The sequence below is a fragment of the Carassius carassius genome, chromosome 36, assembly GCF_963082965.1.
Source record: "Carassius carassius chromosome 36, fCarCar2.1, whole genome shotgun sequence".
Taxonomy (NCBI): Eukaryota; Metazoa; Chordata; class Actinopteri; order Cypriniformes; family Cyprinidae; genus Carassius; species Carassius carassius.
In genome coordinates, this window is record NC_081790.1 from 18698564 (window position 1) to 18714645 (window position 16082).

At 37.9% G+C, this 16082-nt stretch overlaps 3 protein-coding genes across 4 annotated transcripts in view; 2 read left to right on the top strand and 1 right to left on the bottom strand.

Moving 5' to 3' along the window:
• The first annotated feature begins 1103 nt into the window (after nucleotides 1-1103).
• On the top strand, nucleotides 1104-6485 carry LOC132117373 (myozenin-2-like). The gene is made up of 6 exons (XM_059526633.1): nucleotides 1104-1246; nucleotides 1444-1532; nucleotides 2152-2306; nucleotides 4631-4793; nucleotides 4890-5070; nucleotides 5913-6485. The coding sequence occupies exons 2-6, from the start codon at nucleotides 1466-1468 to the stop codon at nucleotides 6094-6096; spliced, it is 750 nt and encodes a 249-aa protein (XP_059382616.1). The 5' UTR covers nucleotides 1104-1246; nucleotides 1444-1465; the 3' UTR covers nucleotides 6097-6485.
• LOC132117372 (pre-mRNA-splicing factor RBM22) lies at nucleotides 6269-10151 on the bottom strand. The gene is made up of 11 exons (XM_059526632.1): nucleotides 10025-10151; nucleotides 9478-9531; nucleotides 9316-9345; nucleotides 8892-9024; nucleotides 8578-8678; nucleotides 8330-8502; nucleotides 7895-8095; nucleotides 7517-7681; nucleotides 7339-7421; nucleotides 6987-7118; nucleotides 6269-6893 (listed from the first exon to the last, which is right to left on the bottom strand). Exons 1-11 carry the CDS (start codon nucleotides 10076-10078, stop codon nucleotides 6745-6747), a joined length of 1275 nt encoding a protein of 424 aa, XP_059382615.1. The 5' UTR covers nucleotides 10079-10151; the 3' UTR covers nucleotides 6269-6744.
• Nucleotides 10152-13636: 3485 nt separating this feature from the next.
• LOC132117376 (bifunctional heparan sulfate N-deacetylase/N-sulfotransferase 1-like) overlaps nucleotides 13637-16082 on the top strand; it is a 97267-nt gene continuing 94821 nt past the window's right edge. Inside the window, exon 1 of one of the 2 annotated variants that reach the window (XM_059526636.1) lies at nucleotides 13637-13900. The gene's annotated coding sequence lies outside the window, so the exon portion shown is untranslated. Of the gene's footprint in view, nucleotides 13901-14288; nucleotides 14607-16082 lie in introns of those variants that run through there. The other variant, XM_059526637.1, reaches the window with a different exon arrangement.

Sequence of the window (16082 nt, forward strand, 5' to 3'; positions counted from 1 at the left end):
AATATTTTCAAGGACTACAGTATAACAAGCGCGAATGCTATTGTTCTAAATAATTCACATATTATGTATTTTTGTAGGCCAACCTGTCAGTTAGCATCACCCTGGTTCCCTTCACAAAAACCAAAAAGGATTTTTCCATTGGCTTTTGGAATATTGCACTAAAGAAGCTCTATGACCAACAGAGGTTTGATTATCGTCATGACAATCTCCAAAGATTAACACAACTTTCAAGAATTTTGAAGCTAAATACAATCGCACAAAAGTATCAAGGTAAACTTAGGCTACATTAACTAAACCAAGTTCCCACAACTTTAACGTCACCAGCATTATTCTTCTTATAACTCTTTCAGTCTTTTTTTAGTATTTTCCATAAAAATCTAAGTTAGAAAATTTAGCAAGACCATTATTATAAACACAAAGAGGCTGTGAAAGCATACTACTGAGTAGATGACTTTACCTTTTTTACAGTAAGTCATTTAATGTTACCAACAACCTCTGTATTTGTTAGCAAACGCTTTTTCAAGACAAGTAAAAGCTTTAAAACAATCACAAGGGGTGTATTACTGATGTATTTTATGATGTAAATGGTGAAAATATCTCATCCACAAGAGTTTATTTCAGGCATTTAACCAGGAAACATAAAAAAAAAATGAATAAAAAAAACTTTCGGGACAATTAAATTAATGCATTTAGCAGACGCTTTTATCCAAAACGACTTTCAGTGCATTCAGGCTAACACTTTTTACCTAACATGTGTTCTGTGGGAATCGAACCCTCTGCTAGTGCGCTGCTAATGCAATGCTCTACCACTTGAGCCACAGGAACAATTAAACCAGAAGTGATGATCACTTTGGTCTACAAAAATAGGTTATCCCTGCAACAATCTATTTAGCCAAACACTGAAAAAAAATGTAGCCCTTCTCAGACCCCTGGCATGTCTGCAGCAAACGGTATTGAACCTCAGAGGCAGACATACTTGGCTACGAGTCCTGCCTTCCTCCCCGGTCACCAAATCTGCACAGTATGGCCAGTGGATCAAATTTTCATTAGTGTGGATGCTGAAGCTCCACTGTGCTAATCCAAGTCCATTAGGAACACATCACACTTGCTATAATAAGACAGTGATCTAACCAGGGCAAAAAGAGGGTCCACAGTGTGTCTGATGTGGGCTCACATAAGCATTTCTACCTCTGGACGAGATACATCATCAAGACTGGCATAAAAGCAAACACAGAATTTTAAATTGGTAAGTTTTGCTGTAATCAAAGGATTTGTTTATTCTGTGACCTATGCAACTCGGTTTAAAAAAGTGTTTTCAGGCCTGATTTGAGATCAAAGGAGTGCATATATATCTACCACAAAGAAAGGGTCAAATCAGATTCATTTAGTTGGGGGAAAAAATGAAAATATATTATTAATCTTACTGGACTGGTTTTATTGAAGGCTGGATACTATTTATATCACTATGCCTGTGCCATACACTGATGTACCCAAGAAAGAGCAACAGGAACTGTGTTCGGACACAGATGGAGGTAAGTAGAAAAGAAAGCTCAGTTTCTTCAAACAGCACACCATCTCAGTGGGTAAGAATAATTCAATGAAATCAGCTTGAGAGCAACAGCTCTGTGACGTGTGGGGGACAAAAGCAAAACAGCCTGAAAAGGGAAATTTTCACTATCTCCTCTGGCATGTCTCAATTGCTTTGACTCGGTTTCCAAAACAGTAAGGGTATTTGTAATGTAATATGACAGCAGGAGACTAAATGCTTTACTCCAGGAGATCATGACTCATCCGCGCCTGATTGGGAAAGATCTGAACCCTCTTAAACATTACTGAACAAACAGCAGGCTGAGGTTACACCCAGATGCCTGTGTCAAATGTAATGATTTAATCACCGTTGCACATATTGTGCTCACGATTTTAGAGCCAAAGATGATGACAGAGAATGTTAGACATGCTTTTGATGACATTAATTATGAATGATCATACAGTATTAATGAAAACCCGTAAATGTCTATTAAAAAATGTGCTTTTTATATATATAAACTTCCAGAAGAATGGCATGTAATTACTAGTTAATAACATTGCAATGTAATGTCATAAGGGATAGTTGTTCTGTGATTGATATCAATATTTGTACATGTAAATCAGTATGTCTGAACCTGGGGAAGAAGATCAGTGTTCCTCGGGATCTGATGATGGAGGAGCTCAATCTGCTGTCCAACAGAGGATCTATAATGTTCCACGAGAGACTCAAAAGAGTGGAGAGGTTCACCTCGGAGAATATAGCACAGAGACACCTGAATGTAAGACATCTTAAACTGAGTTAAAGTCAACATGAAGTCAGAATTGACCCAATTTATTGACCCATATAATTACAAATTTATGAATATGGTCCCAAAGTTAGTAGCCAAAAAGCTATTTAATTATTTTAGGCTAATGTCAGTAGGCAATATAATTTCTATGTGGGTTAACTTTAATATTGTGGCAATAATAACAAATAATATGTTTGAATAAAAAGTTTTACCTTTGCGATTTGCTGAAATCATCTTGAGGTTAAATTTGCCCTTCTGCCTCCATGTTAAAAACCTACCTCATGAGTTTCACAATCGACTGCAAACTCACATTCAGGTCCAGCTCTATTCTGGAACACCCACTTTTCATGATCCAATCAATCCATGATGGATAAGATCAAGTCCCACCCTATTTACTCAGAGATGCAAGATCTTTACTATACATAAGTAAAATGGGTTGTGAATACTGTTTGAATGTGAAATCAGGAGTGTCCAATCCTCCTCTTGGAGGGCCAACTTCCTGGCAAATTTAGATCCAACTCTAGCAGCCTTGAAATTTCTAGTCATCCTGAAGAGTTTGATTAGTTAGTTAGGTGTATTTAATTACAGTTCTGCCATGACAACTCTCAGAGGGATTGGCATGGTAATGTACATGTCAGTGTTAAAGGGGTCATATGATGCTGCTAAAAAAGTACATTCTTTTGTATATTTGGTGTAATGAAATGTTTATGCGGTTTAAGGTAAAAAAAAAAAACACTTTGTTATTTTCCACATTCTGTACATTATTGTTTCTCCTCTATGCGCTGCCTGTCTGAAACATGTCAATTTTTACAAAGCTCATCGTTCTGAAAAGCGAGGTTTACACTGATTGGCCAGCTATCCAGTCCATTGTGATCGGCGGAATACCTCAAGTGTGTAACAGAAATGTTACGCCCTTTGCCATACTGTGATGCAGTGTCCCGGTGCGACGAGACAAAACCAATATAACCCATTACAATTGAGCCATTTCTAGCATCCAGTGGGGACATAATTACTGATTATAATGAGTTTTACGTGTTGCTTTGCATTGTGCCGCACAACATAAAACCATGTCTGCATTTGTGATCGGATAAGCAACAAGCAAACGCTACTCTACACTGCTCAAAAATTGCGTTTGAATCATCAGTGGCAAATCCTTTAAATACAAAAACTTACTTACAGGCCGTAAGTCAGCATTATTTGTCAGAACATCGGCATTGTAGGCTACAGGGACTGCTGATGAAATTTAGCCTGAATGGCTAAATCTGGCACATTTATATAGTAAGTAATGTGTATTGTCCCTTTTTACAAATACTCCACGACATGACGTGGCAAAAGGCAACAATGCTACAGCGAGAATCAAAGTTGCGCCTTCTTTCTTTGTGTGAACATTTGGGCGGCATTATGTAAATCTTTCGACACCGTGACATAGACATGAGGCGTTTTTAGGGCGGTGTGGACGAGTCTCAACTTTCATAAAGAATATCTCTTTGGGTTTGAGACTTTAGTCTTTGCAACTTTAAGGATCTTATCTATTCACGAAAAGCTTGTAACCCTCCAAAGAGAAGGGAAAACTGAAATTACATCATATGACCCCCTTAATGTATTTGGTCTTGAGACTTGCTACTGCCAATACAACCACAACATGCTGCTGTGAGCATGTAAGAAATTACTGCTGCAAATATAACATACATGAAATAACCCCCATATACCGTACATGAATCACCTCATAGCAGATCTATACAGGTGGAGCTGGGGAAGGCAGAGGGTTTCTGAAGCCAGCTGCAACTGCTACAGCAAGCACAAGTCATATATTTGAATGCTGAGCAGCGAGCTCATTGGCTACCGATACAGAAGAGAACCAATCAGCTGTGCCATATGATAATGATGTCATTAGGTCACATTGTGTTAGACCTATCGGACAGCGCCATCTAGAGTTTCATGCCAAAACTCTGTATTTGAGGCCCTTCAGAAGCAAAACTAAAGATGTTTAGTGAGACAAATAGTCACTCAGGGGTGTCCAATCGTACACCTGAAGGACCACCTTCCTGCAGAGTTTCTTGACCTAATTAAACAAATCTGAACCAGCTAATCAAGGCCTTTAAGATCCCAAGGCAGCTGGTGTGAGCTAAACCCTAAAGACCCTCCAGGACCAGGATTGGATAACCCTGAAAATGTTCTTCACACCACTTAAAACGTAACAAAACAAAAAAGTTCATTGAAGAACTGTTCGCTGGAAGGTTCCTTGGGGAACCTTTTTTTTTTTTTTTTTTACTTGTTGGTTCAGTAATAATGGATTATCTTTTAACACTGTCTAGCACTTAGGGGAAACACTTCAAGGCCAGAATGCGATGCAAGGAGAGAAAGGAAATGATTGCTTAACCTCTGAAATCTACATCAAACATCCTGGAAAGAACAGCCTAGTCACCACACTAAAGCACACGGTTTCGAAGAAAGGAAGCCCAAGCGTGCTTGCACCTGGTAAATACAACACAATTCTGTACGAGTACACTAAGGTTTCTGTTGTTCTCAAAGTAAAAAGGACAATTCTGAAGGTCACTCAATTCTCTTAAACAGGTTATGGGGGGCCTCTGAAAGAGGTTCCTCCAGAAAAGTTCAATGTCACTGTGATCCCCAAATCTTACCAGTCACCCTGGGAGGAAAAACCCATTGAAAATGAGACGCTGTTGGCTATCAGTACCCACCTGCCTGAGCCACCTTACAAACTCACCCCAGCCAACTACAAATGCTTCAACAGGTACAAATTAATCACAACATAATGATACTTCCACCCTCAATAGTAAACACAGCATAAAGTTAAATTATGTTAAATTAAAACCTAAAAACCAACATTGAATTGTTACAACCAATGTGAATTATTCATCAATGTATGTAACAAATGTACAGTACTTCTCCTGATGTTCTACTTATGGCCAAACAAGCTATTAATTGAACTTTTCCAAATTAGTTTCCTATTCAAAATCTTGCTGAAAATCCTCAGAAATAATTCATAAGTAAATTGGGTTGCATATGGCAATCCAGCACAAACGTGCCTAAACCAACTTTTTCAGCTGCCTTTAATTCATATGTATTGTTCAAATTCTTATAAACAAGTGATTTCTAATGTGTTCTTTTGCCACAATTTGCTTGTCAAGATTTCCTGACTGGTCCCTGATTTTATGGAAACATTGATAAAGTAGTATCCCCCCCACCCACCGGAGGTATCATGCTGTTAAAAATGATTATCTAAGTTTAACAAGTTTTGTTAAGGTCCCAATTCTACTTCTCTATATAGAAGTAGATAACGTTAGTAGCAAACGCCCCTCAAAATGGTGACTGAATTAAGGAAGTACATCAGCCACTGCTGAAAAAACTTCTTAGCATGTCTGGCGTGGTAAGGCTGCCTGCCAAAAATTGTTGGTTTTAAGGTCATGCCTTAAAACAGAATTTGTGTCTTGAAACCTTACGCTGGTCCAGGCTCATGTATCAGTATGTCAAGTAAAAAAGACAAGACTTGTTTCACTCAGCTGATAGAGAAAGTCAAGATATTTTTAGCAATAAAGGGACATGAACAACATTGATGATTGTCATTTTTCACAGAGCTCCTATGCCGTTTGGTGGCACAGCAGGCACTGTGAGGACTCTGCCGCTGCCTGGCTTTGAGATGCTGCAGGCTCACACGGAGCCACACCTGACCTGGGACAGGATGTGCCATCGGCCCAATTTCAATCGTACTCCACAGGGCTGGAGCATCCAGTACCCTGCAGAGTCTCCCGATCTGTGAAGCTGGCATACACAACTATTTTGCCAAACTTACATCTGAACACTGGATTTCTGAGGGATGCCTAAATTGCTACTGTGAATTGTGAGCCGAGCCATTATGAACCATCAAATACCAATTTAAAAAGTTTACACACAATGTTTATAAGCACATTTACACAATCGTTCTCACAAGATTTCAAAATGTGATGCTTCTTTAATGTAACCACAAACTAGACAGGCGTACATTAAAAACAAAAGTCTTAAAAACATTTCAGGACAACACGCTTTGCAGAAAAAAATGGGAAGAGATGGACACTAGCACAAACTGTAATATGAATCCTGGAATATTCTAGAGGTGCAGGACAATAAAATGTCAAACAAATAAAGACCTCAGGTGCATGAAATAGTCAATAGCTCCCCCCCTTGGTAATTGTTGGTCACTGCAACCAATTCTTTGTCAATCGGCCCTAAAGAAGGCATGATATCAGTTTCATATCATTACATACAAAACATAAAAACTGACAAGAAGATAACAGAAACCATTAAGGGTTATTATAAATCAAAATCTTAAAAAGAAAGGTTGTTGCCATGCTTTAAATTCTAAGATGCTGGTATTTTTCCAATGTTTTCCTTGTTCATACCCCAACAGTGAGGTAGCTGTTTAAACTATCTAAGGGCCTCCATGGCGACTTGCATGGGCACCCATCCGCTGAGGATCCTGGGATGGGTAGTGGACCTGTCCGGGGGGCCTCATGGCCATTGGAGGGGGCATCGGCGGGGCCATGGGATCCATGGTGTGGAACATAGGAGGACCGAAGCCTGGATAGAACAAATAAGATTAACAGGACAGTGAAGCATATTATCATAGGTTACAAAAAAGGGAAAGGAGGAAGTGAGTGGGGGGAAACTCACCAGGCGGTGGGGGCATGGCAACCCCAGGTGGAGGAGGAAGTCCCAGGTTCATGACAGCATGGGAGCTGGTGGGAGGCAGGTTGAAGTAGTTGTTGGAGGCATCTTCATCAGACACAGGGGGTGGGGGCAGAGCTGTTGAAAAGGTTTGGGAAAGGAAAAATCACATACTGCTCTACCTTATATAATATTCGGTGGCTCCCCATTTAATTTATTTTGGAACAATTGTCTTCCGTTGTAGAAGCAGTATATAGAAAAAGTACTGTCTGTGTTATTAAAAGCAATAAAATACAATTCACACTCTTATTCTATTTCTATATAAAACATGCTCATGAGTAAGAGACTGGTCACACACCACCAGGGAGGCCGGGCACTGGATCTAGCCTAATTCCACTTTCCGTCACCCCATCCTTCTCTTTTCCTCGAGCTGCCTGTGACCTGAACGACACACAACAAAAACATTCAAAACTGCCTCCACACAAACAGTACTGTTTGAATTTCAGTTCTTTTTCCTTGCAGGATTAGAGACCCACCTGCCCCATTTAACATTAAGGCGACGTCCATTAATGATGAGTTTATTAAAAGACTTCTCTGCAGCCGTCTCTGCAGCCTGCCGTGTAGCAAACTGGATGAAAGCACACTGCTGCCTTTGAACAATGGTGATGGTACGAATCTCCCCAAACTGGTAGAAGTGGTTCCTTTGGGGAAGAAGTAGACAGTATTTTCAACCAAGAAATGACACAAAATGTTTGTTCGTTTTAATAATATATTATTTTAGCTTCAATTATTTTTCAGTTTTAGTCATTATTTATTCTAAGTTAGTAATTCTACTTATTGCAGTTGGTTGCCAAGACAATATTTCAACACATATTTGAATAGTTTTAGCTTTATGATCTCTGAAGAGCGTTTACCTGAGCTCAGAATCCGTAACGTCTTCTCCCAGCCCTCCGATGTAGAGTGTGGTGATGGATTTGTCCTCCGGTAAGTCCAGTCTGGGCATGGAGGAGGCCCGCGTCAGGAGTTTGTTAGCCACAGGATCATTAATGCCATAGTAACGGTCCTTAATGTTCTGATCAGCCAACGGGTCATCTGGATCGGTGGGCTTCTCATGCCTGTGATATTATAGCAATGCATTTCATGTCAAAAATGTGACCAATATTCATAATCTCTCATACATAATTCACACCTTAAACATATTTCATTAAAAGCAGTCACTTCATAAAATGCATGAGGCTTATTAAGCAAGCAACTGAAAACTGAAACATGTTTTCTGACAACACCGTGTGAAATTGAGAATCACGGGTCATCATTTTACACCCATGACAGATTCTTGAGGTTCTGCTCACCTGTATGGACACTCTTCCCCTCTCTTGCACTCCCCCTTTACCCAGAAGGAACAGATGTGTGGTCTGTTCCTCTTGTAATACGGTGTGGTACGAGCCAGTTTCAGCAGCATATCGCTGCTGCTCGGTGCCTTCCCAAGCAGCCCCACGGGTCGTGTGCCATCAGAGTTAGCAATCTACAGGGCAAACCTCATTAGTTGACCCACAGATATTTTTACATATTACTTCAAGCCATTTAGTATTTGCATTACCTCTCTCTCCATATTCTGAGTGTAATACTCCTTATTTACGTCAGATCTCGGTACTTCATCTTTAACGGACAGCCCAGTGTCACGAACCTGAATGGGCAAACCTGTGCAACAACAACAAAAAAGCAGCTCAACATCTGTTGTTTTCAGCATCCCAGAGAAGCTTGGTTAACATTAAATGCAGCAAACTCAATCTCTGCATATGCTGGGACTTTAACATGAATTTGAAAATGTAACGTGTCAGTGCTGCTTGAATGGGCCTTTAAAGGGTTTGTTCAATTTTACTAACGGACTATGGCCACAAATTATAACATTACCATATTCCAGATCCAAAAGGCAGGTTTGACAGACATTTTTCATTTTACTGCAGGTCTGACAAACTTCTGTCTTCTTGAAGCGCATCCGGACCCCAGGACACCAGCGGAACACCGTGAAGGGACGTGCACAGATCTAGAAGATAGGAAATATATAGAGAATAAAATGCTGCGCTACCAAAATGTGGGGCAAATAATATGAGGCGTAATTTTTCAAGAGAGACTTCCCACACTGTATTTTCAAGACTTCAAGAACTGGATAAAAATTTTGATAACTTTAAAAGATTATTGGAATGATTTTCCAGTTGTATAAGAGGTACTAACCTTTGGAATTAATATAAAACTATGGCATAAAAAAATTGGAAATGCCTGTGGAACCCTATCAAGACAACATTTAGCTTTTTTGAGAGGATGAAGCCAGCAGTACCTTGCACTCCTTGCCAAATTTCTCTTTGGTCTGTTAAAACAAAATCAAGGTACAGAGTCAAAATGTGTTTAAATACAAAAAATAAAATACATACAACTTCGTTTGAATTCTGATCAAATAAATAATGAAAATAATAAGTAAAACTATTCTATCTCAACTTACCATCCGGATGTATGGGTTTTCTCCCAAACATGTTTGGCAGAGTATGGGAAAATCCTGTTCAAATAAGAAAAAGGTCAGTGCTGTGCATGAATGCATTCATACATAAATAAATGTTTTCTATACATTTGATGATATTAATATACATATATTTCTCATATCAAAGGTTACTAATGTTATGAATACTGTTTTGTTAACAGGACACTCGTTCACATTAAAATGTACGTTACATGATTAGTTATATACTAATTAATTATATAATTCATTTCTCAACATTTTTATTTCAATGGGATGTTTATTTGCCTGCCCAGTAAAAAAATCAACTCAACACAGACAATGGACAGAGGATTTATAGAACCACATTTTTAACTATTGATGAGATGCATTTAAATGCTGAAATGGTCTTCATTAGCCATGAGCTGAGCCACCACAGAATGTTCCAGTTAGGAAATACGTTGATTTGGCGAGCTCAAACAGAGAACAAAAATGCGCCAGTCGTGATTGGTAATACTTCTTATATATTCTTAAACAAAAATTGTTCTATACTCACCGAATCTTCCCAGTTTTGTCTGTTGTAAGTGTTAGATCCTAAAGACGTCGCCATTGCTACAGGCTAGCCGCGAACAGAGCCCTTAACCATAATGCTTTGCGTCTATAGGCCTGGGGAAGAATCACAGCGCCACCTACAGTTATGGAGGTCAATACACATTTCGCCTTAAGCGAGATAAAAAAAAAAGAAAAGTCGGTATTAATGATTTAAGAATTTAATTTAATTCAATTTTAATGTAATATTCTGAAACCTTTACCTGAAACAATCTCTCCCTTACCCAAAAAGGGAAGAAGACATCAATGTCTTCACTGTTTATAAGGTATGAAACAACTCAACAGCCTTGTATGCAAAGACAGATAAATAATGAGGAATGTTTTATATTGAATTTAATCCCTTTAAATTTAACATCCTCAGATGCTAATATAAGAAAATGTGATCTGTAATATTACTGTATATTGTAGGCTCTTCTTCATGTTTTTTAAATAAAAGAAATTAAATCATAAATCAAAATCTGCCAACAAAAATGATAATTGAATCATTATCATAGATGTATTCATTAATATTTCATTTTGAAATAAGAAATTATTCTATTATTTTTATAGAAAATATTTCATTATTAAATTATTATATTAAGCATAGACCTTGGCTACCGGACTGTATTATGTGCACTAGTCAGCATTCAAATGAAATTTATCATGAATAAATGTTACATAAAGTGCATAATATAAAATAGGCCTACAAGAAAACATTTTATCAATCCTGCAGTCTTGTAAGTCCATTAACTGATAAACATAAAGTTATAACATAAAGTTATGAGTACTTTTGTAAATAATTGCCTACTTTAAAAGCTCAACATGACAAAACTTTGATTATGCTGACTGGAATTTTTGCAGGAATGCAGTTTAAATTTAACATATGTTTTATGTATAAAACTTAGGCCTACAATCTTGTTTTAATAATACTCACATAATTACACACAGTTAAATGCAAGCAAATACTGAATTTAAACTAAGTTTAAAATGGTGCTAAAAGGCATTCGACTGGATTCAACAAAAGATTTTTATTCCCCTTTATTTTTTAAAATCTTTTTATTAATAAGGCTAATGCTTATTTATGTAGTAGTTTTATTCAGTGAATTTATTTTAATTGGTTTGATTGAGTTCAAAAATAAAAATCTATCTATCTATCTATCTATCTATCTATCTATCTATCTATCTATCTATCTATCTATCTATCTACCTACCTACCTACCTACCTATCTATCTATCTATCTATCTATCTATCTATCTATCTATCTATCTATCTATCTATCAGCTGCATTTTTGCACGGTTTTTGGTATGGTTTGCACAAAATACGTATCACATAAAATCAGTGTTGGGGAGTAACTAGTTACATGTAACGGCGTTACGTAATTTAATTACAAAATTATTGTAACTGTAATTAGTTACAGTTACTAAGAAAAAATGAGTAATTAAATTACAGTTACTTATGAAATTTTTTACGATTACAAAGGGGATTACATTTGAATATTTACACACATCCACATACAGATTTAACTGATTTCTTTCCCAAATTGCACTGACTATTCTGAGACATACCGCCCTAATAATTTCCGGGATGCGGAAATACAGTCATTCATAAAAACGAAATGCCTAACGCGGACGGAATATGCCACATTTTGGATGACTAAATCAAAAGTAGGTCAGTACACTTGAATCAAAACATGACATCGACTGGTGTCTGTGAATATAAAGCCCCAAAAATGCAATATATGACTTGCACATTCTGCGTTTCTGTGGAAATCAGGCGCGGACTGGACACCGGGAGAAACGGGACAATTCCCGGTGTCATGGCAGTCGATTTTGCCCCACTATTTATTATCATTATTGTATAATTGCCTGCCGAATGTACTAAAGCGATCATTTGCGAATCCGCCATTTGATAATTAAATCTCTAATAAATCATGAAGTGTTAGTCATGACTCGCGCGCTCTCCGCGCCTCCGCTAAACGTTTTGGATCAGACTCAGAGTAATCAATGCGAGAGAGTGAGAGAGAGAGAGAGATGGAGAGAAAGAGAGAGAGATGGAGAGAGAGAGAGAGAGAGAGAGAGAGGGAGAGAGAGAGAGAGAGAGCTCTCCGCGCCTCCGCCAAACGGTTTGGATCAGACTCGGAGAGAGAGAGAGAGAGAGAGAGAGAGAGAGAAGCAGAACTACTGTTCAGGGTTTCAGGTCAGTTTCATCTGTAAAGATGCTTTTTTGTCTTTGTTTTTTTATTTATTTAATCAAGCAGCAGCACGTTGCTCATCAGTCATCACTCAAAATACTATATAAAGGACATCATTATTATCTGTTGTAATGTTACAGTAGTAATTTAGCTGAAAAAAAAACAGATTTTTTTTATAGGTTTAGGGGGAGCTACGACAGACAACAACAATGTCAATGTCACCTTTATTTATATAGCGCTTTAAACAAAATACATTGCGTCAAAGCAACTGAACAACAACACAACCCTTACGAAAATTAACATTTTAATATTTAACTATAAATCCAGAGAAAATGGTTAGCCTACTATTGTTTAACTGTGATAACCAAAAATGTACAATTATTTTACAAATGTATTTATTTAAAAATAAATACAAATCCATTTGCAAAAAAAACAAGGTTATTTTACTTTTATATAGGCTAATAAAAGCATGGTTAATTTTTTGTAAGGGAAAAACATGACTCGTGTACAGTATTAGGATTTTTCTATAAAGATATTGTAGTATTGTAGAGTATTGTATTGTAAAGTATAGTTTTGTTCAATCTTGAGTATTAAAGTCATGAAAGAGATGGATAACAGGGCAAAATAAAGAGACTGAAGAGAAGGTGCAGTTCAGGAGAGAACTTTTAATTATTTTGCATGTCCCCAAATTAAAGATTTAAACCTGTTTTATGTCAGGTCCATAAAAAAAAATAGTTTTGTCCATGAATTTGTTTGTGTGAGTTTGGATTTCCCAGTCTGTATTTTTTTCCCAGTCCGCCCCTCCTGTAAATTAATGGCAAAGACATGGTTTCATTTACTACACATAGGCCTACTGAAGCTCGCAGTGTTTTCAACCTCTGCCGCCTCAGTATAGGAGTACACGAGCACATAAACATAATTTCTAGAACTGCTTTGTGTCACTTAATGAGCATTTTACTTATTTTGAGAAAACTATCATCATATACAGAGACAGCAGTTTCAAAAAAATACCAATATTTCAGGAGTTTATTACAAAAAATACGTCACATGCTTATTAGATAACTGTATTTAAGTTGATGTATATGCTTTTATTTATTATTCTTTAATTTTCACAAATTTAGAAAGTAATCAAAAAGTACTCAAAAGTAATTAGTTACATTACTTTAATAAAGTAATTGAAAAAGTTACACTACTATTACATTTTAAACAGGGTAACTTGTAATCTGTAACCTATTACATTTCCAAAGTAACCTTCCCAACACTGCATAAAATACACACAAACTGAACTATGTCCATTAATTATCCATCAATGCGGAGGACGCTGATCAGTGCTAATATCCATCAAAGAGTTTATGTCTGATGCTGATACGTTGCTGTCCACTAGCGGCGAAGGCGTGCGCTGCAGCCTCGGAGTGAGCACTAGCCAGTGGAGAAGAGGAGTCCAGTCCAGTGTGTGCGAGAGAGGGACAGTCAGGCTCGAGTTCCGTTGGGTCTGGTTCAGCCCAGCAGAGACGCGCCGCTTACTCTGTACTCGGACCGGGACTCTCGATTCTCCCTTGAGCAGAAGGCTTGCATAATCTGGCTCAATACCTCCGATGCTCACGTGCATTCCTATTTCTGGATTGAAGACCGTCTCATTGATATTAACTTGGTGAGTGGATATTTGAATTCTGGATCAGCTAACTTGCTAATGTGTAAACTAAACGAATTTTGTGTGGGGAAAGAAACGTCAGTAGGTCTAGGTTTTGTCTAGGTTGGCACACGCGCTGGAGGTAGCCGAATTATTGTAACCTCGCAGAGATAACGTTAATGGCTATAGTGTTTAGTTGGAATGAGTAGCAGATTGTGTTCTGTGTCTCCGTCTTAACAGAAGAACAGCAGCTCCAAAGACTGTTTCAAAACATAGCCAGCTGTCTATGTAGACAGCATTTTTGGGCGTGATCGAGCGATTCCCAAAAAGCTGTCTAGGTGACAGCTCACTAGGTTTTTGAAACAGCTCAAAGTCTCTGTGGATCATCATGAACCTCATTTACCTTCTCCACAGTTTAGCATAGCTTAGCCAGTCAGCTACTGCTCTGGACCTAGTTTGTGTTGTATGAACATCTAACGTTACATTGCCCCAATATTTTCTAAAAGCGTTTGTAAACATAAAACAGCGCTGGAAATGGGGGTTTATATGATAGTTTTATCCGTCCACCTCAACACAAGTCGACATTAGCCGCCGTACTGAATCTAAACGGGTCGACTAGCTGTTAGCAAGCTAACAAGCCAGAGAAGAGAAAGAAGTTTGGACCGTATTAAATCCATTTTTGAATTGGATTATTTGGGAAGTTGTGTGGTTGTTTGAACGATTACAGGTCAGTATCTGTTTCTTTCTCTATTTAGTGGTATTGTTAACATTGCGAATGTATTTCCAATGGCATTTGTTGTTGAAATCATTGTGTGGGTACACGTTGTGAATATTACTGTTTTTCTTTCGTCAAATCTTTTAAATGCACAGTTTGCAACTGTAAAGGACAGCAGTCTGGTATTGACTCAAATCTAAAGGTTATGTTTTTATAAAGCAAATTAGTAAAACTAAAATGTCATTATTCACTGTATGTGCAACCCAAATCAGTGCTTAAGCAGAATAAACAACACTATAACAGAATTCACTTAATATTGTCACACATCCTGATTAGTAGACATTGTGGTGTGACCTCCACAAACAAATCAGTGTTTGGTTGTAAAAAAAAAAGAATGTGGTTGATAGTTTATAATTAGATTTGTGGCTTTATTTAAGCCTTTTATGTATTAGGGAGCTCATAAATACTTTATAGTGCTGATGAAGTAATTGGAGTCTTAAGGTCTCTCATTGAGATTTAGATTAACCTTCATGTGTCGAGAAATTTAGCCGCTCTGGTCAAAGCAAGTTGCAAGCCCACCAGATAAACAACACTGGTCAAATATTCTTGCACAGGCTTATTTAGCTGGTGTACACTGACTTTCTGTCTGAGCAGGGTATTTGGGAAATATTGGCTGTAGGCGCTGAAAAACAGCTTCGTGGGAAATCAGTGCAGTGGTTTCGGATGGAATATCTTTAAGTGCACAGCAAAACATGTTAGGGCAGCAGAGTGGTTTGTCTGTGGGATTAGGGTTAGATGCTCTTGTTTTGCTAGTTAAAAAGCTGCATCTGAATGGAAAGGTTAGAAGATTTAATAATGAGAAATGATGGGCATTCTGATCCTCCCCGCTGAATAGCCAGAGACGTTGAATGTCTCTGCCTATGCAGGTATTTATCTCTGGTTTGAATGTGAATGACGGAGTCAGATGGAAACTGGGGGCATGGAAATAGGTGGCTCACAATTTGTGTGGCTCTGTGTGAAGCAAGATAAATATCAAATTGAGTTTTTCATTAAAGAGAGAAAAAAAGACCTTGCCGGCAATGCAGAGAGAACCAGAGTATGACCTCGAGTCAATAAAAGAAGATTTAAGACAGCCTCTGGCTAACAGCGAAGAGCTGAGAGTGGTGAACTTAGTCTACATTTACACAACAACAATGTAGTCAAAATAGGGCTGCACGATTAATTACTGACGAGACACGCATGACAATCGCATGCAATTAATCGTGCAGCCCTAATTCAAAAACGTGCATTTTTAAAAAGTTTCACATATACACAACGTTTGCAAAACCATTTGCGTTTACCCATATCTGCGAAAACTGCCAAAAATGCTGAGTACGTATGTCGGGCCAGTAGTTGGCGCTGTTACCTTGTTAGTAAACTGTACCTGTAGGGAAGTGACGATTATGTTGTATATGATACTAGGGCTGTGACAGTGGCTGATTTTTACCA